Source organism: Vidua chalybeata, chromosome Z, assembly GCF_026979565.1.
Source record: "Vidua chalybeata isolate OUT-0048 chromosome Z, bVidCha1 merged haplotype, whole genome shotgun sequence".
Lineage (NCBI taxonomy): Eukaryota > Metazoa > Chordata > Aves > Passeriformes > Viduidae > Vidua > Vidua chalybeata.
In genome coordinates this window covers 2,884,691-2,909,926 of record NC_071570.1, presented here as the reverse complement: position 1 = coordinate 2,909,926, position 25,236 = coordinate 2,884,691, and the positions used below count along the sequence as shown (strand labels likewise).

General features: G+C 47.2%; 2 protein-coding genes and 1 long non-coding RNA gene across 4 annotated transcripts in view; 1 reads left to right on the top strand and 2 right to left on the bottom strand.

Annotated features, from left to right (window-relative positions):
* Positions 1–1,345: 1,345 nt before the first annotated feature.
* Positions 1,346–18,401, bottom strand: LOC128782449 (uncharacterized). Of its 2 annotated transcripts, none has more exons than XR_008428790.1 (4): positions 17,645–18,401; positions 15,339–15,396; positions 10,303–10,409; positions 1,346–1,474 (listed from the first exon to the last, which is right to left on the bottom strand). It is a non-coding gene; the product is annotated as an uncharacterized LOC128782449 (long non-coding RNA). The 2 variants fall into 2 exon arrangements; XR_008428791.1 differs by lacking the exon at positions 1,346–1,474 and adding an exon at positions 10,133–10,202.
* On the top strand, positions 11,737–20,897 carry SIGLEC15 (sialic acid binding Ig like lectin 15). Its single transcript, XM_053932811.1, has 5 exons — positions 11,737–11,788; positions 13,686–14,069; positions 16,768–17,127; positions 18,111–18,141; positions 20,176–20,897. Exons 1-5 carry the CDS (start codon positions 11,737–11,739, stop codon positions 20,264–20,266), a joined length of 918 nt encoding a protein of 305 aa, XP_053788786.1. The 3' UTR covers positions 20,267–20,897.
* Positions 20,898–22,333: 1,436 nt separating this feature from the next.
* The window catches only part of EPG5 (ectopic P-granules 5 autophagy tethering factor), a 54,665-nt gene continuing 51,762 nt past the window's right edge, over positions 22,334–25,236 (bottom strand). Inside the window, exon 44 of the mRNA XM_053931738.1 lies at positions 22,334–24,263. Within this exon, the coding sequence (XP_053787713.1) occupies positions 24,081–24,263 (183 nt within the window). The 3' untranslated portion in view covers positions 22,334–24,080. The remainder of the gene's footprint in view (positions 24,264–25,236) is intronic.

The following is a 25,236-nucleotide window of genomic DNA, read 5'->3' as shown; positions in this document are numbered from 1 at the left end:
TGGATAGAAGCCATGGTCTTAGGAAACTGACTAACTACAAATCCCTTCACTTTAGATTAATCATTCTTGGATTGGTCATCAGCTTAATTGGATAAGGCTGGGATCAGTGGGAGGTTAAGGATCAGATTTGCTAACGAGAAAACTTAGAGAAATAATTCTAGGAAAACTGTGCCCCTGGAATGGTGCACTGGGAAGGAAAAGAACGAGTTTTTTCAAGTGGAATTTTCCAGGCACAATCCTGGTGCCTCAGTCACAAAGCAGCTACAAAACTCATTGTAGTGTGTAGTTTTGGTGTGACACTGTAGGAAAGTGCAAGTCCAGAGGAGGCCCCGGAGCTGCTGCCAGGGCTGGAGCCCCTCTGCTCTGGAGCCAGCCTGGCAGAGCTGGGGCTGTTCAGCTGCACAAGAGAAGGCTCCAGGGAGAGCTCAGAGCCCCTGCCAGGGCCTCAAGGGGCTCCAGGAGAGCTGCACAGGGACTGGGGACAAGGCCTGCAGGGACAGCACACAGGCAATGGCTTCCACTGCCAGAGGGCAGGGACAGGTGGGAGATTGGGAACTGGGAATTGCTGGCTGGGAGGGTGGGCAGGCCCCGGCACAGGGTGCCCAGAGCAGCTGTGGCTGCCCCAACCTTGGAAGTGTTCAGGCCATATGAGGATGCAGGATGGCATCTCCCATTGGGTTCACTCCAGCATAACCCAACACATCACTTATCTCCCACTCACCTTTATCTAAACTGTGTGGGTGACTCAGCCCTGCCTGCACAAAAAATACCTTAAAACACAAACTCTCCCTCCCCAGAGAGAGAAATACCACTCAACAGCAGGCGTCCTGTGGTGGTGGCCTAGCAGCCAGAGGCACCTCTGTGCAGCTTTTCTGCCAGGCACTTTCAGCAGTGAGCAAGCTTGCTACACAAACAAAACAGTTTTGTCCACGGAACAAACAAATCCCCTGAGGGATACTGAATTTCTGTTCTTTGCCCCAGAACCTCCTGTTTTTGGCTGTCCCATCCTGAATGCCTCTTTGAGCCATCGCTGCCTTTTCCATTTCCCCAGTCCTGGTTTGCTCGCAGTGCATTCGTGGTGCTGCATGTGGTCACCAACCCCTCTGGGAAAGAATCCTGACTTCTCCATCCCACTAAACATGTCAAATCCACTAATCCTTGACATTCTTTAGCCATAACACCTCCAGTTTGTACCAGAGCTTATTCAATGTCTCCTTGCACCTTCACTGTCCATCTGCAGTCACCCATGAGCAGGATCCTCACCGGAGTTCACCCCACCCCAGCTGCTCTCAGCAGTTTCTTAGAAAGTAGATACCATCCATTTCTCTCCTGAAAAAAAAAAAAAAAAACAAACCCTAAAGACACAGAATTCCATTTCTATGGGATGGAGAATGATAAAAAACATGTGACCTGACAAAAGGCTCCACAGCTCCAGCAACTTACTCCATCCAGGTGCAGGATCAACCCCAAAGATCTGGGAAATCAACAAAACCATCACTGAGGCATTCAGAAAGGGAAGATTACACGTAATTTGGCCACCTTTCAATCTCATGATAGAGGAGACACTTTTAGATTACACTAATTTAACTGGAAAATACAACTAAAAAAAAAAAACCAAAAAAAAAAACTGATTCCAAAAAGAAAGGATCCACACAGCAGTGCAGCAAAAGACCAAAACATAATGGGGTTGTAAGATTACACATAGCCAAAACACAGGTGATACAGCTTTGGGATTAATTTGCCATGTTATAGTTTTTTATTTTACTAAGACAAGGGTGAATGCTGATTCAAGGCAGAGAGGGGAGATGGAATAGTTTTGAAAGGGCAAATTCCCCTAATTAACCAAATGAGAGATGTTTGACTTGGCCTCAAGTTGTGCCAGGGGAGATTTAGCCTGGATATTGTGAAAATTTTCTTCACAGAAAGGATGGTTGGGCACTGGAACAGGGTACTCAGGGCAGTGGTACAATCTGCATCCCTGGAAGTGTTCAAAAGGCATGTGGCACTTGGGGCCACGGTTGAGTGGTGAATTCAGTGCTTATTTCAGGTTAAGGGCTGAACTCTATGATCTCAGAGTTCTTTTCCAACCTTGATGAGCGTATGATTTTATGTTGTGAACTGCAAGTCCTGCTGGGGAATAAGAGCACAGTAGTGAGAGCAGAGCAGAAAAGGAGATCTGTGCTTATCCCTGAGGTGTTTGCAGATGTGCTGAGAGGCACAGTGTCACAGAAACGAGTGACATCTAACATCTGATGTCCTGCCTCAGACACAGGCTGAGTGAGACTGAGACATCCAGATTTTACCCTCTGAACATCAAAGGCTTTTTTCATTATCGCAGAAGAGTTGTTTTTTTTTTTTTTTTTTCGTATTTTGCCTGCAATGGAAATTCCAGAAGAACATTTTCCTCCTGACTAATACCTCCTGAAAGCAGGACTTGTCTCTCATCCTCAGCACCAGCAGGTGCCAAAAGAAGAATTGCAGACAGGGGATGCAATCTGCACAGCTCCAGCCTAAACTCTGCTGAGACTTTGTGGGATGGTCCTCTATAGCAAATCAAACCATCCATCAGGTCCTTCCCAGTGCTGGAAACCTCAGCTGTAAGCACGTCACTGCCTCCAGGGTGGGAATTCTGCAGGGAACCCACCAGGCTTACACACACCATCCAGGCAAAACCAGTGCCACCCTTCAAGCTAGAGCACGTGGCAGGCCAGGGGATTTTGAAGCCCAAATACTTGAGGAGGAATGTCCACAAGAATGCCACGCAGCAAAGTCACATTGTCCATACAACAGTGCTTCTCCCAGAGGAGCCTGCTAACTTGTATGCTGCAGATTTAGGTAATAAATCTAAGGAGGCAACAGAAGCCCCATGTGTGATGTGACTGATAATCATGCCAGCAATTTTTGCACATTCCTTTGTTCCATTTTCCTTCCAAAGAGTGATGGCTGTTTGTAAGACTTGCAGAAATATGTGATTTTAGATGAAGCTGTGAGAAAGCAACAAAAGAAAAGCACCCAAACAGTCTGACTTAGACACATGGGGCTGTTCCAGTGCTCCTCATGTACACATAACCAAATTTTCCATTGGTCACAGGAGGGGTAACCACAAACCAGGACTGGAAAAGACAGTTGCCTACAGGCATGTTACAAATCCATCCAAGATTTAAGTTCTCCTGGGAACTTATCCAACAGCATTCAGAAGATAACTCAGAATTGTTTATATACTCAGAGAAAAAGGGCAAAACCCTGACTATTCAAAATAACTGAACCTGACAGACAAATGAGTGATTGTACCTCAGAGGATGTACATGTCTTCTCTTCCTCATTGCTAAATCATGGGCTAATCTTTCCACAGTGTGATTATCTGTAACAAAGCAATGCTCTTTGTCTACAAGAAATTGGCTCTGTTTCATCAACATGGGCTGAATCAGAAATTCTCTCTATGACAAACTGGCACAGGGTGCCCAGAGCAGCTGTGGCTGCCCCGTCCCTGGAAGTGCCCAAGGCCAGGTTGGACAGGGCTTGGAGCAACCTGGGACAGTGGAAGGTGTCCCTGCCCATGGCAGGGGGTGGAACTGTTTGAGCTTTAAAGGTCCTTTCTAACCTGAGGAAATCTAGGACAAGGGTGATATCCCCTTGTCTGTTTCAGGGTGTTCTGACTCTTAGGAAAACACTGACTTTGACTCTCATTTATGGAGAAGGCTTCTTAAGCCTTAAAGTGAACTAGAGACTACAAATGTGTGAAATAGATTGTAGAGATTGTAGAGAGTAGTTTCAATTTTAGGATTTTTAGCATATTGTAGATAGATACAACATGGAGGATGCAGAGTGTTGTCTCGAGTTCTTTTCTATTTTTTTTTTCCTTCTTTCTTTTTTTTAGGTTTAGGTGGTATCTTGTAATTGGGCAGAAAAATCTGCATTGAGGGCTTTTAGGGGTCAGTTATTGAGTTAGAAAGGGAAATAATCTAAGTGTCACTCTTTAACTGAGAAGTTTAGTTTTAGATTAGACTTAAAAAAACCTTGCGGCGTGAGTTTGTTAGCCATTTTGTAAGGTCTGAGTACAAACAGTGTGCTAAGGTCTTAATAAAATAACAATAAAACAAGAACCTGAAGACCGAAAAAGTCCTGTGCGTCTGCTTTTCCTGACAAAGAGCTGTTTCCAGGGGGTTTCCCCTGCCAGGGGAGCCCTCAGGGAGTTGCCCGACGTGGAACCCACAAACTCACAACGCACTAACCCAAACTATTTTATGATGCAATGACCTGCATTCCACTGCCTTCCAAGATCCCCAACAGAAAGAGAAACCTCCTTTCCGTCTTACATGCTGGGAACTGCAACATGAGCAGTCCAGGGCCACGTATTTTTAACCCTTTGCATGCTTTCAAGGACACGCTACAAACAGGGCAGAGTGAATTTCAAACACCCCAAGGTAAGCCCAGACCCAGCCCAGTGGATTGTGGAAAGCCCAGGAAGAGCTTGCCTGCAGGGACTGCAGAGCCTCTCTGGTTAAGGTCTCTTGAGGATGTCACATGAGAAGCAGAGCTTTGTGAGAAACCCGCCTGCCCTGTCTGCCAAGAAGTGCCATTAACTGCTCTCTCCATCCATCACGTCGTCCACTCCTAACCAGCACAGTCCCTTCACCACCTGCTGTACCTGATCTCAGCTCTAGTCCACCAGTGTTTTATCTACCCTGCAGCCTGACCAGATTTCATCGTGTTGATGCCCTGGCTCCATCCCATCCCACTGTGCTTTAAGGCAGTCTCTTCACAAAGGTCACAGTCCAGGACTGGACAGCTCAGGACTGGAGAGAAGAGAAATGATTGTATGGAAATGGCAGGCAGCAATCTCTGCTGTCTGTGAGCAGGGACAGGACCAAGGGAATGGCTGGAGCTCTGCTAGGGAGGTTTAGGTTGGATATCAGGAAAATGTTCTTCCCCCTGAGGGTGCTGGGCACTGCCCAGGCTCCCCAGGGAATGGGCACAGCCCCGAGGCTGCCAGAGCTCCAGGAGAGTTTGGACAGCGCTGCCAGGGATGCACAGGGTGGGATTGTTGGGGGGGTCTGTGCAGGGCTGTGAGCTGGACTCCATGATCCTGTGTGTCCCTCCCAACACAGGATATTCTATGAAGTATCCTCATGCAAGGGACCTTCCTGCCCTCATCTCCGTGGCTCTGCTGTTCTCTGACACTGCAGCATCACCTCTGCCACACCCCAAGCTGCTCCTCTCCTCCACCCCACCTTGCCACCAGACTTCCTCAGCTTCTCTCACTCTGCTACCTCTGTGTCAAGCATCTTCCCTCCTCTGGGGAAGCTTCCCTTTCCAATCCTGCCCAGACAGGAACGCTGGGCTTCCAGCAAGGCCGGGCCAGTGAGCCAACAGCGACGTGCACACGCGGTTGTGAGCAGGGAGTACTGTGGAATGTAAATTATCTATTGTTTGCTCCAACCCGCATGAGGTGAGAGTTGATATGAACAATGCACTCCCCATAGCACCTCTCCTCCGCCTTATCAGCCTCTGATCTTAATCCCAGGAGTCAATGCCATCATCAATCACTGTTAATGAGAGCGAGCTCCCCTAGGCAGGGGCCTTATCTCACTCTCTATCTCGAGAGCCACATGAGGTTATGTCAGTCTTGCAATTAAGTAAAGGTTACACTGGCCTGAAAGGGTTAGCACCGGCTTTTTTTGGGAGCACCTCTGTGCTATCAGAGATCAGGGGAAGCAAAAGTAAAAGAGGAAAGTTGTCTTCAAACTGAGAGTAGGTTTAGATTACATATTAGGAAAAAATTCTACCTTGTGAGGGAGACTGACAGTGGTTGCCCAGTGAAGCTGTGGCCATTCCATCCCTGGAAGTGTTCAGGGGCAGGCTGGACAGGGCTTGGAACAACCTGGGATAGTGGAAGATGTCCCTGTCCATGGCAGGGAGGGTGAAACTAGGTGATATTTATGGTCCCTTCTAACCCAGCCCACTCTATAATTCTATACATGATGCTACAATTCACATGATAATTCCATTTTTGGTACTTTCTGATCCAGCAGACCTCAGTACCAACAGCACAGAAACAGCAGGTTTTGGACACTTACACATATTTTGCCACCTATTGCCACTAAAAGTTCTGCTCTCTACCAGAAATGTTTCCTGAGGTTAAGGTAAAGAGTAAACACACAGGCAGTAACTTTGAGTCTGTGATTCTGCATTTATATGATTTTGATTTAGTAAGTCCTCTGTAAGCCCTGCTGCCTGCATCAATCAGAAAATCACACCCACTGAGAAAACCAAACTCTAAGAACAACCCCAATGAACGTTTAACTGCAAGAAAAGCCCACCACCAAACTGCCTTCTGGGGAACCCCTGCCACAAGGGAAAAACTACTTCTCTTGGCTCTGCCAGAGGCAGATCACTCCATCAGGGCAAGGGAAGTTGCTGCCTTCATCTCTCTCATCTAATTCCTGTCCCAGCTAGAAAGGAGCTGATCTTGCACTGACAGGCTCTGCCAAGAACTCAAATCAAGGTCTCCTGTTCCAACAGCAGTTCAGAACACTGCCTGCTCTTCACCCAGGTCATGTGCTACCTACAAAAATTATTTGTTGTGGTCTCCTTAAAGGCACAAGTATCTACAATGCCATTAAAACACTCTTGCCTCTGCCTATAACTCAGCTGCAGATTTAACTGTAGCACAGACAATCCTGGGACAATCAGGTCAAGGCTGTCAGTGAATATTGCCTCTGGACACAGTTCGTGGGGAAGAGTGATCAGCCAGCCCTGCCTCATTTATTATCTCAACAGCTTGGCTCCAGAGCTGCAGCTCTCCTCCCTCACTGGCCCAGTGCAGGGGCTGTGGGAGCTGTGCCTCCCCCCACTCCTTCCCACCACACGTGGTAACTCAGCACCGAGGTCGAATCCAAGGTTTGGAATTCAGTTCAGGAGAAAATGGATGAAAACCCTCTAGGCTATGCTAGAAATTACATAGCAGAACAGATTAGCAGACACAGTGGTATCCTCTTTATTAGTTTCAAACTCATGCTGGGCCATATTTAAGAGTAGAGATGATAGTGAGGTACCCTTGCAAGGTGACAAACCTGTGGATGATGCTTACAGAAGCTGAGGAGCAGTCAAAGCACTTCTGGAGCCACACAGCAACAGGTAATGCCAAGTGGAGAAATTCAGCTGGAGTTCACCAGCAAGGAAGCAAGGGGAAATGGCTAAACAATCCAGGTTTAACCACCAAGGTTCCAAACAAACAAACAAATAAATAAATAAACAAACAAACAAAAACACACCAAACCCAACAAAAAGTCGCACGAACAAACAAACAAAAAACCAACCGAACAAAAGCCATTACAGCATTCTGGTTAAACTTTGCATTTAAATCAGTGAAAACACTACAGGCTAGCAGAGCTTAGGAAGGACAAAGGACAACAGGATGGAACATTTCTCAGAGAAGATGCAACAATAAATGCTACTCTAAAGGGCACAGGATCTCAGGCAAGGCAGGATGTGGGTGAGTGAGTGACAACTAGAGGTGTAGAGTTATTCTCCAGAGGCATATTCTAGAGAGGTGCCACATTCATTACCACAGATCTCATTCTGAGTGCTTTTGAATCTGTTCGGAACCTGTGAAGTGAGGCAGCAAAGCTCAGATCATGGATCAGACCCACCCCTTCACTGGCCAAGAGTGTTCTGTCAAGGGAAAGTTCAGGATGTGCTTCAGATATTGTGTGGCCTGGTGGGAAAAAACAGCCCACATTCCTTCCCAGAGGAGAGCAGCTCTCATCCCAGAGAAGGGCTGTGAAATCTACAACTAGAGAAGCATAAATCTCTTAAATCACCATCTGTGCCCATTCAGCAGGGAGAGACAGGGCGCATAAGTCTCCAAAGGCTCACTTTCAGTAGGAAGGGTAGGCAGGGACCTCTGTTCTGGTGACATTTCAAGTGCCTTTGATCAGACACATCATTTGGATTAGTCTAAAGGGATGTGTGGTGTCTCTGCCCTGCCAGCTGGCTCAGGCCCTGGCTCAGACTAATCCCAGCATCACACAGAGACCAAGCCAGACCCTCCGTGCTCATTTGGGTGACAGAATGGCCAGGCCAGGAGAGGACACTCAGTGGCTGGTGAGCTGACATGGGTCTGAGGAGGGCTGGCAGCCCTAAAACATTCCACAGCTGTCATTTAGCCAGTCGATAGAGATGCCTTGTGAGTCAGAGGTCTCTCGGTGTTCCTGTAATGAGTGGCCACATCAGCACCAGGCCGTGGTTAGGGCAGGGGTATCTACGCTGTTGGCTGGGCTTGGGACCAGGACCAGTCTGCAGGAGTGAGCACCAGCAGTGTCAAGGCCCCAGGATCATCCCCTTGTTGGCCTTGACCTACCCTGGTACAGGCAGAGCAGGGAGCAGCACGGCAGTGCCTGTCTGCAGGTGTTCCACGGTCAGAGCAGGGCACGGGATGGGAACAGGCAGCAGCAGGGGCAGAGATCCGTACGTTTGGGAGATCAGAGCAGTTCATCCAGCTCAATGGATGTGGCTACAATCCAGCCACATCAACAGCTTAGAGAGAGACACTTCCTTTGCCTTTTTCCACTGCCATGCACTGCCCATAACACAAGCTGTTTTTCATGCAGTAATTGCCCGCTAGGTGCAAATTACGCAATTATACACTTAATTTGCTTTGGTTGATGCTCACCAGAGGCAACAAGGGTTCACCAGCACCCGTGTTCCAGCTCCATCAGCCTGCCAACACAGCTTTGGTGATGGAACAGCCCCACACTTGGAGCAATGGGATGGCAGGCAGAAATTCCCAGGTCAGGAGCATTGGTGAGGGGCTGAGCAAACACCACAGGCAAGAGACTGAACCTGTAGACTTTCAAACCGGATCAGAGGAGCTTGAGGCAGTGGTGAGTGTTCTGCAGCAACACTCAAGGCCAAGAAACAGGATCAGTGTCACCAGCAATAATGGTGCCTGCATTTTACACCCTTCTACTTTCCCTGCTCTGTAGGTTCACCCATAATTTTTTTTTTTCTGCCTCTTGCTTGGTGAGGATGAAGTGGATGCAGAGGGAAGATGGGCAGCTTCACAAAAAGAGGAGCATGGCTCCACTTTCCGCTGCTGACAGGGACCAGACAGAGGGAAAACCCCTCTGTCCTCCCAGCTTCACTTCCCAGTACTTCACAGAGCCAATCCCTTCAGGGAAGAGAGCCAGATGTGACAAAACACCAGGCTTTTGCTCTGAATGTGTGCAGGTTGGCACTCTCAGAGGACTAGCAACGCACATGGTGCTGAAATAATTGAAGTAGAAAACCTTGGAGCTGAAACTAAGACCTAAAGGGAGGGAGAGGGAACAGCTGTCTTCACTCTGGCCCCTGAGTAAGTGGGTGAATTGTCAGCACAGGTGCAGCTGTACAAATAACTCTTTGCTTTAGTCCTCCTGGGACCAGGAGGGATGAGCTCTGCCGTGCTCATCTCCAGCCACATGCTGCAATTTGGGTGCAGATCATCACCTCCCAGCCACAGAGCCATGGAACCATTTAGGTTGAAAAGCCCTCTGAAACTGTCCAGTTCATCACAAAACACTGCGGGAATTTCTTAAGGAGGCAGGAGAAATGTCATTATTTGCAGCCTTTAAATTTACTAGTACTAAAACCAGTATTTGATAAATATGGATGGCATCCTGGTTTTGGTATTGGACCAGAAGCAGGCTTCCATACTGAAATCTTACATACTACTTAAGCACAGACCAGGGAAAAAAGGTCACAGAGTCTGTGGATCATATAGTCAGGGATGATTTTGTTTACAAATCTTTTTGGCTGATTCAAATAATAGTAAATCTTTTCAGTTATATGTTACCAACTCTGTACTTTAAACACTAAAATGCTTCATTCCAACAGCCATGGAATGAAAATTTTCTTCTTCTAAGAAGAAAATTAGTCCACAGATAAAACTCAAAGGATTTGTAGTTCTGCTCTGATTTACCAGATATTTTTCTAGGAGATGCTGCAGTAAAACATTAAAGAGGAAGAGGATCATACTGGTGTTAACTGCAGCTGTTCTTTACATGAATCATTTATGCTTCACTGTAACAAGATGTTTTTAACATGGATTTCACTTTAATCTTTTACTTCAATCCACTGAGTCCCACTGTGCCATGAGTGGTGAAAGGCTTAAGAAGAGTCACACCACCAAAAACTTTGCATCACAAATAGATAAAATCAAACTGCACAAGGGGAAAGAAGGGAGAGGCACACAGAAAAGGCACATATCACAGATGTGATAGGGATTACAGGTCTCTTGCTTGCTGCTTCCACCACCCTTACCTTCTGGTTTCTCAGCTGCTGGTGGCATGAATTATGTTTAACAGCTACTAAGGACAGTGTGCAAAGTAATCAGACCACTGGTCCTGATGCTCCTGCTCAAGGATGACCTGCAGAGGGGACAGGGCAGGGATCTAAGTGGATATTTGAAAAATTAACACCCTTGGCTGAGTGGCAACAGGTCCAAACAACCCTAAATAAGAGCTGGGTACTCTCAGAGCCTCCTCCAAAAAGCCTGGGGAAGACAGAAATCTCTCTCTTCACAAACAGTACACAGAAGGAAGAAAGGGATCAGGAAGCAGCGAACACACTGCACACTACCACGTCTCCAGGTGCCCCTCCTAGGAGATTTTCCTCAAGTTCAGAAGGGAACAGAGGTGCAGGAGCAGGGGTGAAGCGCCAAGGGGAGCCCTGGCATTGCTCCTGCGGGTGGGCGCTGGCTCTGGGCACAGGGGAAGTGGCAGCAGCGACTCAGCAGCATCTTGTCCTGGCTCTGGGAGCCCTCCAGCGGCTGCCTACAGCGGGAATCACGGAATGCTTTGGATGGAAGGCGCCTGAAACATCCTCCCGTTCCCACCAGGGGCAGGGACCAGGCTGCTGCAAGCCCAGCCCAAGCTGGGCAGCAAACCTCAAGGTGAACCCAGACAGGGAATTCGCACCCCAGGGTTGTTAAACTTAGCCACGAGATCGCCGCAAGGGAGATGGCCAGGGAGAAACACGATCAGATCCCCACAGACCCAGAGCTCTGCCGATGAGCAAACTGCACAGTTAATTTGCTAAAACTAAATCCAGAAGGAAAGCAGCAAGCGTTTGCACAAGGATGCTGGGCAAATTGCTCATCGGGACCATGTGAGTGTGGACAGAGCAGGGTGCCAGGGGGACACCAAACCACTCATCCACCAGTGAAACTCGGCACAAATGCCTTCAAAAGAAGAGTGGTTTGGGGTTTTTTTCTGTACCTCGGGATGACAACATCCAGTGAGCACAAGGGGTAAAGCACAGTTGGTTTGAAGGCTCCAGGTTCAAGAGAAGCAGCTGCCTTATGTTAGGAGAGTAAGAGTCTTGCTTGTCACAGCCTCAGGCAGATTGCAAGGATTTCCTCTAGGCTGGTGACTGGGTAGCAAAAGCCATCCCCTCTTGCCCCATCACACACGTGGCATGGATGTTTGCAGCTCCAGTCTGCAATTCCCTCCCTTTAGCTGGAAAATGGTTAATACTGTGATTCCTTCTGGTGTAATTTTCATATGACTGACCACAGACCTATTAATACCTGAACCCAGAGCTGGTTCAGCTCAACAACTCATTCCCTCCAAGGAGGAGAAAACCACAACTTCTCCTAGCCCTGGAAAAACCTTTTGTCACTGCAAGCCCAGCAGCTCAGATGTAACGAGATGTTTCTGTTTTGCTGATGCCCCTCAGGGGAGAGCATCGAGCAGCATGAGAGAGCTCGGCTTGGTTCTCCTGTGCCTCCTCCGCATCTCCAGGAAGGGTGAGTTCTGAGCTTGCTGTCAGCCCCTGTCTGATCACAGCTTCTCCTCTCACCCTAGTCCAAGTGCCAGGGAACTGCCTGCTACGACAAACTCTCCCAAGAACTGCACTCTCCATCACGTTGCTTAGAAGTATCCTGAAATTCCAAGTGCACGTGACAACACTGGGAAAACTCAGGCTTAGCAATTGTCAGAGAGGTCGTCAGTTTGTGGGGGTTTTTGCATTTTTCTGTTTTCCTAACTTGAGCAGGAAGTTCATCTGATTTTTCCCACAGCTTTGTTGGGCGGATGCAGCATTTTCATCACTGCTCTGCTTCATATTCCTTAAGAGTTATTATGCAACAGTATGCAACAATATTTTCCAGCTCCACTGAGCACTTAAGCTCACATTACTTCAAATATGTGCTTAAATTCCACTAAACTCCGTAGGCTTTGCTTAGCTTCACTGACAAACTGCATTTGCCAGAGCAAGGGTAGCTGTGAGCTGGTCCCCAGCCCTTGCTGTTGTCCTCATGACCTTTCCCACTGACTACCAGCAGTAACACTGACCTGAAAACTCCTTTTGGGAGTTACCTTCTGTAAGGTGTGCAGGCTACTTCCCTCTCTCTTTCTTGTGAGAGCCTCAGTTCCATTAGCAAATGGAGGCTGGATGTTAACAAAAGGAATATGAAAGACCTGCCACGCTGAGGCTTTAGAGTTAAGGGTAAATTATACAGGGAAAGTTGACAGCTCCCTCCACTCATAACTAGGCAAACTGTGTTTCCATGGAAATGGGCGGAGATGCTAACATTAAAAGCACTTATTTTTAACATTATTTTTCATCTGGAAGGCAAGGGGGGGGCTTATGTGCCAAAAAAAAAAAAAAAAAAAAAAAAAAAAGTAGTGTTCTTTGCTTAAGATTGAAAACCAAAATAAAAAAAAAAAAAAAAAAAAAAAGCTAATCAAAGGGGTGGCAGAGAGAAGCAAGTCATACTCAAAAGCACACAATCTACAGTTCTCCTAAAGTAAAGGTTACAGTGACATGCTGCAAAATAACTAAAACAAGAGCAAATAAGCTAGAAAGCAATAGCAATTACTGTTTTCAGTGCCAGATCTTTGTGGTCAAAGCCCATGAGCTTCATGAAGCTCCTGCAGTGCTGCAGCATTGTTTATTAGATTACCTGGGCTGGAAAAGGTGCCCATACCATTATTGTGTATGACAGGGCAGCACGACTCCAGATCTCAGTAATCAAAATACTGGCTTGGAGCTGACTCTGTGTAAATATCTGAGCAGAGAGCTGGCCCTAGGATGGCCTTTGTCCATTGTGTAACACACAATAGGTTAATACAAGCTGCACTGCCACGTAGGTGTTTGTCAAGGGTTATGGGCCACAGATACAGGAACAAAAAAACAAATCTTATCTTTGAGTCTACAGGAGTAATCCAACAGCTGAATGCCCATATGGTGAAGCCAAAAAGACCAGGGATGGGTGGAAGTATTTACAGGATGCTTTTCCTTTTTACAGGTATCCTCAGCTACTGAGAGCCTCTGATATAATGGAGTTTCATGAGACAGGAGTGTAGGCACAGATGTTTCTGAAGTCACAATCTGCTGCTACAGCTGTTGATAGCAGCAGAACAGTGGGTAGATAGACATGTCTATATATTAAACTGAAAGAGGGGAGATTCAGATTAGATATTAGGAGGAAATTCTTGGCTGTGGGGGTGGTGAGGCCCTGGCACAGGTTGCCCAAAGAAGCTGTGGCTGCCTCTGGATGCTTGGAAGTGTCCAAGGCCAGGCTGGATGGGGCTTGGAGCAACCTGGGCTAGGGGAAGGTGCTAGGGGGGTGGAATGAAACGAATTTTAAGGCCCCTTCCAGCCTACCATTCTGCAGTTCCATGATCCCTTCTTGCTTGTAGGTGTGCAGTGCAATGGCTGGTCTGTCCACGTCCCGTCTGACGTTACTGGAGAGCTTGGGAAGATGGTTATCCTGCCCTGCACCTTCACACACCCCTACAAAACATTTGACCGGGCCCTCGCGGCCATCTGGAGGATCAAGGAGCCTTACAACGGCACGGTGATCTTCAAGTGTGTGAGCCAGAGCAGCAGCGAGCTCTGCAAGACTGCCATCAGCCACAAGAACAAGTACAAACTGCTGGGCAACCCCCGGCACAAGGACCTGTCCCTCAGGGTGGACAACCTGACCTGGAGCGACAGCGAGAGGTACTTCTGTCGGGTGGAGCTGGCTGGAGATATCCAGGACAAGTATGAGAGCAGGAATGGGATAAAGCTGCATGTGATTGGTAAGAGGGCCCCAGAGGCAAAGGAGGCAAAGCCACCCTCTGGGGAAGAGCCACAGGGTGTGGGAAATGACAAACGGCAGCAGAAGTTTTCCTGAGGCAGTTTTCCAAAGGGCTGGGATTTCTTTCTCCTTTTATAACAGGGGAAATTCATTGTCCTCCTCAGTTTTGGTTTTCCAAAGGGCTGGAATTTCTTTCTCCATTATAACAGGGGAAATTCATTGTCCTCCTCAGTTTTGGTTTTCTAAACGGCTGGGGTTTTTTTCTCCATTATAACAGGGGAAATTCAATGTCCTCCTCAGTTTTGGTTTTCCAAAGGGCTGGGTTTTCTTTCTCCATTATAACAGGGGAAAGAAATTCATTGTCCTCCTCAGTTTTGGTTTTCCAAAGGGCTGGGATTTCTTTCTCCTTTTGTAACAGGGAAAATTCATTGTCTTCCTCAGAGGGTGAGCACAATGCAGGGAAGGGAATAGGAACAAAACTGGTAAGGAAATAGCAATTGGGGTGAGAACCCACCAAAAGTTCAACCCGCTTTGTCCCTGCAGCACAGGATCAGGGCAGGCAGCAGATGGAAGCTGGGGTTAGCTAAGCTGGGGTTAAAGACATCCTCTCCATCAGACCCTGAACTGGACAGCCCAGGTGCTGAGCACAAGTTAGCACTGCAGGGCCTGGGTGGTGACAGGGGATTGGAAAGACAAGATACCTGCTACCCAGGTGCCATAAATCCAAAATCCTCTGGAGCATGAAACACAAACCTGGAAACGTTTTTTTTTTTTCCCCTGGAAAACCAGTTTGGAGCAACAGATGTCAAATGCTAATCCCACTTCCCAGGGCAAGCTCACAGATCAAGGGGGAGCTAGGAGACACAGGAGGCCTCAGAAGCAGACTCAGATCTTACCCAGGTCATGAGGTTGAATGATTTTGCTTTTGAGAGGGAAGTTCCTTATGCCTGCTGTGCAGTGTGGGTGTCCAGATGGGACCCGAGGAGGAGCTTGGCTGTTTCTTGAGAAGTTCTGCACAGCTGAGGCTCTCCTTCAGTTGCACCAGCTCCTGAACACCCACACACAGCAGGACCGGGGCAGGATGGCAGCAAGACCTGTCTCTCAGGATTTTAACACTAGAGGAATGATAACACACACAGATACAGTACCCTGCTCGGGAATGGGCCCTGACACTGTGATTGGGAGGGGTGAATTAGTGCTTGAAAGGTTAATTTAAATACCAAAACACACAGACCCATGACACACAGCCTCAGATTCCTCTTGCACTTACATGGACAAAGAGGACGACTTGTAGCAGGTGTTTGCAAACTCTATTTTTGTTGTCTAGTCTGAAAAAAAAAAATGAATTCCAGCTCTCCCTCTGTGAGGACATTTAATGCTCTTTGCTTTCCATAATACCTTTTTGAACACTTCCAGGGATGAGGGCTCCACCATCTCCCTGGGCAGCCCCTTCCAATATCCAATCACCCTTTCTGCGAAGAAATTTCTCCTTATGTCCAACCTGAAAGTGACCTGGTAACTCTGGGGCTGGGAAAAAAAGTGATCAAAAAATAGGTTGTGGCAAGAAGCAGATATTTTCCCTATAACTAACCTGCCAAATCTGGCAAGTCTCAGGCACTGAGCAAAGGGCTCACACAAACGGGTCCTTCCATGTGCGCTCTGGAGGTCAGAGATCAAAGGAACAGCCACAAAATGCTTGTGCAGAACACTGTGGGTGACATGTCCTGGGCCTTGTGGAGATGCAGCCAAGTCCAAAAAGGTCACCAGCTGCACCTGTGCCTACAGTGGTGGGTGGCACTGCTCTGCCTTCTGCCACTGAAAAAGGGCACAGCAGCTGAAGTTGGGCAGAGTTCAGAAGAGTGTGTGAGCCATTACTGAGATAAAACAGAGTACACATCCTTACATCCAGGCTTTTCTGGGTGAACCCTTTTGCCCCTCTACCCAACACAGGCTGGGTGGGGAAATCTAGAAGAAAGTGCCGAGAAAAACACGGAAGCAGAGAGCTGATCCCAACATCCATAGAGTCATTACACAGTTTCTATTGAAGAGAACCTTTAAAGCTCATTTTGTCCAACACCCCTGCCATGGGCAGGGACACCTTCCACTAGATGATGTTTCTCCAAAGCCTGTCCAGCCTGGCCTTGGAGACTTCCAGGGATCCAGGGGCAGCCACAGCTTCTCTGGGCAACCCTCTTTAAAAAAAAAAAAAAAAAAAAAAAAAAAAATTCCTCCTTACATCGAATCTAAATCTCTACTCATTTAGCTTCAACACATCAACCTGTCACAAAAAGTCCAGCTAAAAAATGTATCCCCACTTTGCTTGGAGCCTCTTGAGGCCCTGGCAGGGGCTCTGAGCTCTCCCTGGAGCCTTCTCTTGTGCAGCTGAACAGCCCCAGCTCTGCCAGGCTGGCTCCAGAGCAGAGGGGCTCCAGCCCTGGCAGCAGCTCCGGGGCCTCCTCTGGGCTGGCTCCAGCAGCTCCACGGCCTTGTGCTGCTGGAGCCAGGGCTGGGGCAGCTCTGCAGGTGGGCTCTCAGCTGAGCACAGGGGCACAGGGGCAGGTCCAGCTCTCACCCGCCAGTACCCAACCTTACCCTGACAGAAGGGGGTCCACCAAGACCAAATCTTCATTCCAGCTGTTCTGCACCGGATCTTCCTTCGCAGCCTGACCCACTTTCCCTCCCCGTTGCGATTCCCACAGCCGCCCCCAGGATCATTAACATCACGGTCAGCTCCAGCGGGGACCACACTTTCCAGGCCCGCTGCACGGCCGAGGGGGAGCCAGCGCCTGCCCTGACCTGGAGCGGGCCCCCCTACAGCAACCTGAGCTCCAGCAGCAGCTCCAGCCACCGCGTCACCAAGGAGCTGCGGTCCCTGACCCACGACGGGAAGTACACCTGCACCGCTGTCAACAGCCACGGCAGGGCAGAGGGGGCCGTCTACTTCTACAAATTCAGAGCCTCCGACAGCTCCTCCTTCATGATCCTGATCTTTGTCCCGCTGGGGATCAAGGTGGTCATTTTGCTGGTGATACTGAGCTTCACCGCTCTCTCCAGAGAAGGTCAGTGCCCTGACTTCCCTCCGTCCGACTGGCAGCCAGGGATGGATGCGCAGACAGATCAGGCAGGAGGAGACTGGGTTTGCTTGGGGCAGGGAGTATTAATGGTTTTATGATTTTCTGCCCTAGGAGAAGCACAGTTCTAGCAGGAAACCTACAAAGAGCCCAGAGCTCTTGGCTGGCTCCTCACAGCCTGCTGAGAGAGGAAATTTGGAAATTTCCTTTGGAAATTCAGAGGGAGCAGGAGTTTCCCTGTGCCCAAGAAGAAATGTTGATAAACCAACAGAGGGGAAATCAGTGGAGAACCCACTGCCTACATAACCAGATTTTTTTTTTTTTTTTTCCCTTGAAGCAGGCTAATTACTATCACTTCCTCTGTAGCCCACAGCCAGGATTTACCTTTGCTGCATCCCACACGAGTTTAATCTCCTGGGATGGGCATCCTCATTTTACAGACCACCCCTGTCAGTCCCCCAGGGCCTCACTACCCAGTACTTCCCCAGCATTTGTGAAATCCCACCTTCCAGCCACGCCAAGGCTGTGAGATCAGGGAGTGCCCAGCTCAAAGGAGATGAAAATCAGCCCATGGGCTGAGGGATTCCATGCCCCAAGCAGCCAGGAGGCCACTGGTCCCCAGCCAGTGCTGCAGAGTGGTGGCATGGGCAGGAGGGGACTGACAAGAATGAGATGTCACACCACTGTGACCCATCTGTAGGGATAGTCTGACGTCACACTCATGGAAGCCACCACTTGTCTTGAACAGTAGAAGTTGTCAGACCAACCAAAAATGCTTTGCTCCTTATATTCCAGTGCCTAATTCCCAAGCACACAGAGAGGGCCACGTGCCAGACATCAGGGCTTCTTCCCATTCACTGTACTGTCACAACCACACTCCAGTGCAGCTTCCCAGCAACTCTAGGTCACTCCTGGCTCCCCAGCCCACTCTGACCTCATTGCTAACCCACATCATCATTTCCACTTCACAGGTCCCCCCTCTGCTCCACCCAGCCTGGCCAGGTAAGGATGTCTTGCCTTCTACTCGTGTTATCCTGCAGGAGAGTGAGGATGGCCAAGGTGAGAAATGCGTGTCCTTGGTCTTGGTAACAGTTTTCTGGCCTCAGAGCAGGCTGCTGGGGCAAGGAGAGGGTTGAGCTGATGGCCACGTGAGCCAGTGTGAGGGAACAAGGGCTGGACACTGCTGGGAGGAGGTTGTGGCTTGGGCACAGCTGAGAGGGGACCCCAGTGGAGTGAGGACAAGGGACTGGGCAGCAGCTTGGAGAGACCAGAGCACATGGCTGCTGTAGCAGCAAAGGGCTGACAGAAGTTTAGGTGTGCCATTAGCCCAGAGCATGGCTGGAAGGCTGCAGACAGGCTGGGGCTGTTCATCTGGAGAAGGCTCCAGGGAGAGCTCAGAGCCCCTGCCAGGGCCTCAAGGGGCTCCAGGAGAGCTGCACAGGGACTGGGGACAAGGCATGCAGGGACAGCACACAGGCAATGGCTTCCACTGCCAGAGGGCAGGCACAGGTGGGAGATTGGGAACTGGGAATTGCTGGCTGGGAGGGTGGGCAGGCCCTGGCACAGGGTGCCCAGAGCAGCTGTGGCTGCCCCTGGATCCCTGGAAGTGTCCAAGACCAGGATGGATGGGGCTTGGAGCACCCTGGGATAGTGGAAGATGTCCCTGCCCATGGCAGGGGATGGCACTGGATGAGGTTTAAGGTTCCTCCCAACCCAAACCATTCCATGGTTCTGTGATGCCACATTAAACCAACAATGGATCATCCACCCAAGGGACAGGTCAGGGATGGGGTCTGTGCTGACACTGTCAAACAGAAATCTTCCCCTCCCTCTGCACCCCAGTTTGTAATGGAGTAGAAAAAGTTGCCACACCAAAGCTGATGAGCTCAGCCAAGCGTGCAGGGAAGGTGTGGAGAGACAGCAAACAGCCCAGCTCAGGTGTGACAGGGCCTGATTCTTGGGCTGGCATCCACACCATTCTCCCACAATTCTCTGGCATTTCCCATGACCCAACACGACATTGATCTTGGACACTCCTGACAGCTGGGGTGGCCAAACTTCTCAGATGGGAAAAAATTCTTAAAAATTAAAAAAAAACAAAACAAAACAAAACAAACAAAACAAAAAAAAAAAAAAAAAAAAAAAAAAAAAAAAAAAAAAAAAAACCACAACAAATCCCACCAAAACCAATCCTTGATCTAATGGTAAAGAGACTTATGTGAGGTCAAGGATAAGGATAATTTTATCTGCATGGGGCAACTCCCTTTCAATCTGAGTCATTTCTTTGTGATACTTCCTTCCTGAGTTACCCCACATCTCCTTCCCTGACCATTCCAGCAGGACAGTCAAGTGTACAGGGCACAGCTAAAGAAACAAGGAATTTAATCCTACAGTCAAATCTCTAATTTCTTGTAAAAAAGTATTTAAAAACACTGTTTTGCTGATTTATTAGGGTCTAAACCACATTGTACCCTTGGTTATATTTGCACAGATACCTACACAAATAAGAATGCTTAAAGCCTACACTTACATGAGAAGATCCTGCTCAGGAGAGGTTTCACAGAATTCACAGAATGACTGGGTTGAAAGAGACCTTAAAGACCATTGAGTCCAACCCAGCCCCAACACCTCAACTAAACCATGGCACTGATCTTTTCTTAAACACATCCAGGGATGGTGACTCCACCACCTCCCCTGGCAGACCATTCCAGAACTTTATCACTCCTTCTGTAAAAAAATTTTTCCTAATGTCCAGCCTATATTTCCCTTGGCGCAGCTGGGTTTGTCACAACCTCACGAGGTTCTGGGCAGGTCAGTAGCACAGCGGCTGCTAAAGGTGCAGGAGATTGTTCTCCATGCTTTAAGATGTAAAAGCTTTATAGCGCAGAACAGTAGTTGCAGCCGAGACCCTTAAAAACTGCTGTGAAGTAGAAGAGGCTCTGTCTCGGGAGCGTCACAGACGCTTCCACTGGAACCACTGGCAAGTCCCAGAGCAGCCTGAAACGCCCTCACCTTTCCCACATCTCCTCCTGCCAGGCCACAGCTGCCGGAGTGCACCTACGAGAACTGTGACCGCCGGCACAGCCAGACCCGGCCCAGGGCAGGGGCAGCGCCCAGGCGCAGCTGAGGGGCCGGCGGGACCCGTCCCCACGGATCTCCTTCCCCCAGGCAGCACAGAACCGGCCCTGGCTGAGGCACAGGGGGTCAGACCAGCCTCGGGGAGCTTGGGACTGCATCATCTCTAAAGGTCCCTTCCACGATGCTGTGAGTTCCAGCCCTGCTTCTCCTCACAGGTGAAAGCAGCCTTTATGTGAAAGAGTGAAAAGAGAAGAAAGAGTGATGGAGCTGGAAGGGCAAAACGTGGTCAGTTTTAACTTATCTGTGTTTTTAGCCCCTGTCAAATATTTAAGCAAGCAGGCAATAGTATAAAATTGCCTCAGAGCTTTTTGCTTTGGTACTTTTCAGGCATTGCTCTGAAAAGCATTCTCACCACCCCGCTTCTCCAACCACACCCAAGTGGGCTACTGACATGATAAAAATCCTAGCTGTGGCAAAACACTACTGGAATTTCTGATGGGGCTTGTTCCTTTTTTTAAAAATTATTATTATTATTCCTAAACACCCAGAACAGTTTATTTTTGAGTTTAAAAGGAAACCTTAGCCTTAAAGAGGAGTCCAAGCAAAAGATGTTTTCCAAAAACTGGTAGAGCTGAAAGTAGTCTGTGTACTAACTCTGCTTCAGGTCCTAGTGCCCAGAAACTCAGAGCTTTGTGATAAATTTTCCAATACACAAAATTGTTGGGTTGTTGTTTTTTTTTTTTTTTTTTAATATCTAAAAAAATATTTCTAAACCATTTTCATCTCTGTATTACACAAAGGAGTTTCTTTAAGGTCTGACTACTCATTTCTCAAATCTCTCTCTTCTGAGATGAAGTCACTACTGCAAAATCACAAAGGCCATGAAGTCACTAAGGCCAACCACGGACAAATCTCTTACACAACTGTAAACATCCTCCAAGATCAGGTGAACAGATCCAGTTTCTGGTATAGGGGTGGGTCAACCTGGAGGCCTGGAGAGGCAAGCAAAGGCCCAGGATAGAGCTGGAGACAGCAACAGGTTGGCTTAGATGGGGAGGAGGAGAAAGTATTTAGAAAGAGCAGGTGGCTTGAACTTACTTTCACATTTATACTGCTGGATTTGATGCTCTGTGCAACCATCCCAGTGCAGCAGCTCCAAAACTGCTCCCCAAACAATCCTGCTCCTGGTAACAACCACCAAACTGCTACTGAAATACCATCAAGCTTACAAGCTTGACCCCAGGCTGGGAATCATTATTTTAAAGCTCACCTCTTCGTAAGATCTGCACTGGAAGAGCAAAGCAGAATTTTAAAGTACTTGGACAGAATGACAAGGGGGGAAAGAAAAAATAAATGAGAGGATATATTTGAACCTGATCTTTTAAATCCCTACTTAAAATTCCAGCAGTGACAAAGCCAGATTTAATAAAAAAATAAGAAGAGGTGCAAAGAGAAAAGGGAAGTTAGAGCAGACAGTGTAGTCACAGACCTGTAAGCTCAGTTTCACAGGTGTCACAGAGGAAAGAGACCTCAGAGATATCAGCTGGACAAACTGAATTGGATTTCTGAGCCCTTGTGATTTACAGACATATAGTAATAAGATCTCACTTCTACCTGTGCATGGGATTTAGGCTTGGCTTTATGAATTTTTCTCTCAAAAATTCCTTCTTTAACTCAAGTAGTTTGGGTCCAAATAGAAGCATCAGACCTCATGTCCCAAAAACCAGCTGGTTCCCCCTGATCCTCATGGGAGACTGAGTAAACCAGTCTCCATGTAAACCAGTATAAACTGGAGGGACAAAACACAGCAGTGCACCCACCAGGATGCTTCTGGTATTGAACTCACCTGGGAGATGCAGGGAATGCCAAAGCCCTTCCAGTAAAACTAGAAGGAACAAAAAGTCAATCTGTTGGGCACCACTTGGAAAATAAGGCCCCAAGCTCTGGAGTTCACATGTGCACAGAGAACTCCAATACAGGTTCAGACTTCAGCCACTGCCACACTGATCATGAAGCCAGAAGACTGGTCTGCAGGTGACACATACAGCAGTTATGTGTTGTCTGATGTGGATCCTTCTAGCAAGCTGAAAATATCACAGCATCTGTCAACAACTGCTTGATTTTCCGTTTTTATTTTGCATGGTCTTTGCAGACAGAGCATGTTATAAATACAACATTTGTAAAAACTCAACAGCTGAAACAATTCCTCATTTTGAAAGTGCATGTCAAACACATATTTCTGACTTCTTCACATTTATATGCAACTGATCAATAACATTTAACCTAATAAACCCAGTGCTTTTAAGTCTTTTGGGGGGAAAAGCAGCAGAATGTGTTCCTCCAGACATGAGTTTTCCAAAAAAGTCTGTTAAAAACCACGCTGCATCGGTATCTGGTTACTATACAGAGGGATGTACATATATATATTTATTTATAGGCTCGCAGATAGAGCAAAGAACTCTAAGACCACATTAAAATGACGGTGATCTAATGACCCAGCTGGCATAGTTAGCAGAATCTGCCAAGAAGGAAAAGGTGATCTGTCCTCTAGCACCAGAACCATGGTTTAAGAGCAACAGCTCAAAGCATCATTGAGCAGTAGGTAGCACATTTCTATCCCCTATTGACCAGAACTCATGTTTTAACGTGCAACCATGTCAAAAACACAAAGGCACAATTAATGGAGGAAGAGAAAAAGTGATCAGTTCCTTCATAGAGCTGTAGGAACTGGGACTGCAGGACCTTGGGCCAGCTCAAACAGATCAGTGATTAAAGGGACATCAAACAAGCAGTAGGAAAAATTTGCCTTCTGCTTTTCCTAAACAAAAGTGCATCCTATGATCAGACAAGGCAACAAAACCAGTGATCATTCAACTGAAACAACAGATTTACAGGCTCATGGTTCATGCTTTGGCAACAGAATTTTAACAAGTGATCACCAAATTTAATACAACAAAAATACCTCTTCACAGTGTCATCTAAAATCCTGTCATGTCATGGCCAGCCAAGCAGAAGAAAATAAGCTTAAGTGGTGGTTGTTAAACATTTCCTAAACAACCGGACTTGGGAATTAAGGAATCCTATTTAACATTATCATAACTGACTGTTCCCCTCTCAGACACTGGAGATCCAGAAAATGTGTCTCTGGATTTAAATCCCCTTGAACTTGGCTAGAAGTTACTTGCATTTAATCAAGCAATACAGATGCAGACACACTATATTTAGAAAACAGGAAAAAACAACGTTCTTAGTTCCTATTTGTGTTGGTATTTACAGAAGTGGGTAAAGATTGTAGGCATGCCTCTAAACTATGGACGTCTGTGGGATAGCAAAAAAGTCAAGGTTTAAAATACCATCCTTTCAAATACAGGGATTTCACAAAAATCGTTAGACACACACTCATCATGTAAGACTCAGAGGTATCCTGGTTAAGAAAGTCAAACCTCCTTTACACACAATCCTCCACTCACTTTTGAACTGGCCTGAATGATGACATACTGGAAAATAAAAAAAAGGCACCAAGCAAAAACTTCAGACACTACAGGATGAGCTGTGCTGACTAGTGATTTGTACACCTATCCCCAGGCACCCTTCTCTCCAAAGGGCACCACACACAGAAGATATTCAAGTGCTTTCAGTCAAAAAAAAAAAAAAAAAAAAACAAAAACAAAAATGCAAACCATTAAGCAATTCCACAGGCCTAAAAATCAAAAGGAAAGCAAGAAAAGCTTGAAGTGGAGAAAACTTGACAGTGTGCATTTCTTATTCGCAGGTCTGACTTAATTAAAGTGGAACTCTGAAGGTAAAAATAATTTGTGCAATAAGGGCACTGTTTGTAAACCAGAGCCGCCCACCCAGCACCGCTACCGAATGCAGTCCAAAAAATGCACTTCTGGGTACAGCGTGTTCACCAGGAGGGACAGGAGGTTATTGCCATCCTGAAGGCAGTGCTCGGGGTGCTTGATGAACAGAGAGGCCTGGGAGAGCTGCTCTTGGTAATCCATGTATTGTTTGTTGGATGACATGGCTTCGAGAGCACTCAGTGCCTACGGGGAAAAGGGAAAATTCTGTTAGTTTTGTGTATTTTGGTCCGTGACACAACACCATCTGCACAATTCCCCTAAAGGATCCTCACCCACTACAGAACACAGAGTACTCAGAAAAAAACCAGTTGCAAACTGCCATCTCGTAACAGTGTTTCAAGTCAGCTTGTGTTTTTCAAGCTGTTCTCTCCCCAAGATCGACACAAAAACTGTCCTATGATTGCTTCCTAGGATTCTGTAACCCAAATATTGTCAAATATCTACTTCATGGACTCAAGACGCAGTTTCACAGAAATTATGCCAAACTACAAGCTGCAACACACTTAAATATTTACTTTAGGTTGTTCTTATGAATATATTGAGTTTCATGAAAGTATTGTTTTGCTCCCATTAATAGTATTAAAGTTAGATATTAACTGTCAAGTTAAAAAATCATATGTAGAGAAGTCTGTTGACAGGACTAGCAAGGGCAAATGTAGAAAATATTTCTGAACAAGCTTTGTTCTCTTCTTAGAGAAACAAGCTGTACCAAGCTGCTTTACTTTGGTTTCTAACCAACTCCTCCTTCCTCTTCTCAAGTACTCACTGAAAGAACACCACGGTAAGTGCACATGCTAAAGGGGGAATGTTTATTTATCACAGGCCTTTTAAGCCCTGACCTCACACAAACAAATGTCAGTGTGAGTGTAGCCCTGCTTTATCACTGAAAAGCAGTGCAAACCACATCAGCACTGTTTTTTCCTGTTTGTTTGAAATTCCTTCTACCTGCTATGTTCCAAACTTTCTGAGTCAGGCTTTACAGACCTAATTTCATCTGCTCCTTTTAAATGTCTAAGATTCAAAAATGAATTTTTGAAAAAGAATGAATTCTTCATATTAACACAGAACACTGTATGAAGTTTTACCCAGGATCACCTTTAGGACAGAGTCAAACACAGTCCTGCTGCCAAAGCTTAGCAACAGGGTGAGAGCAAGA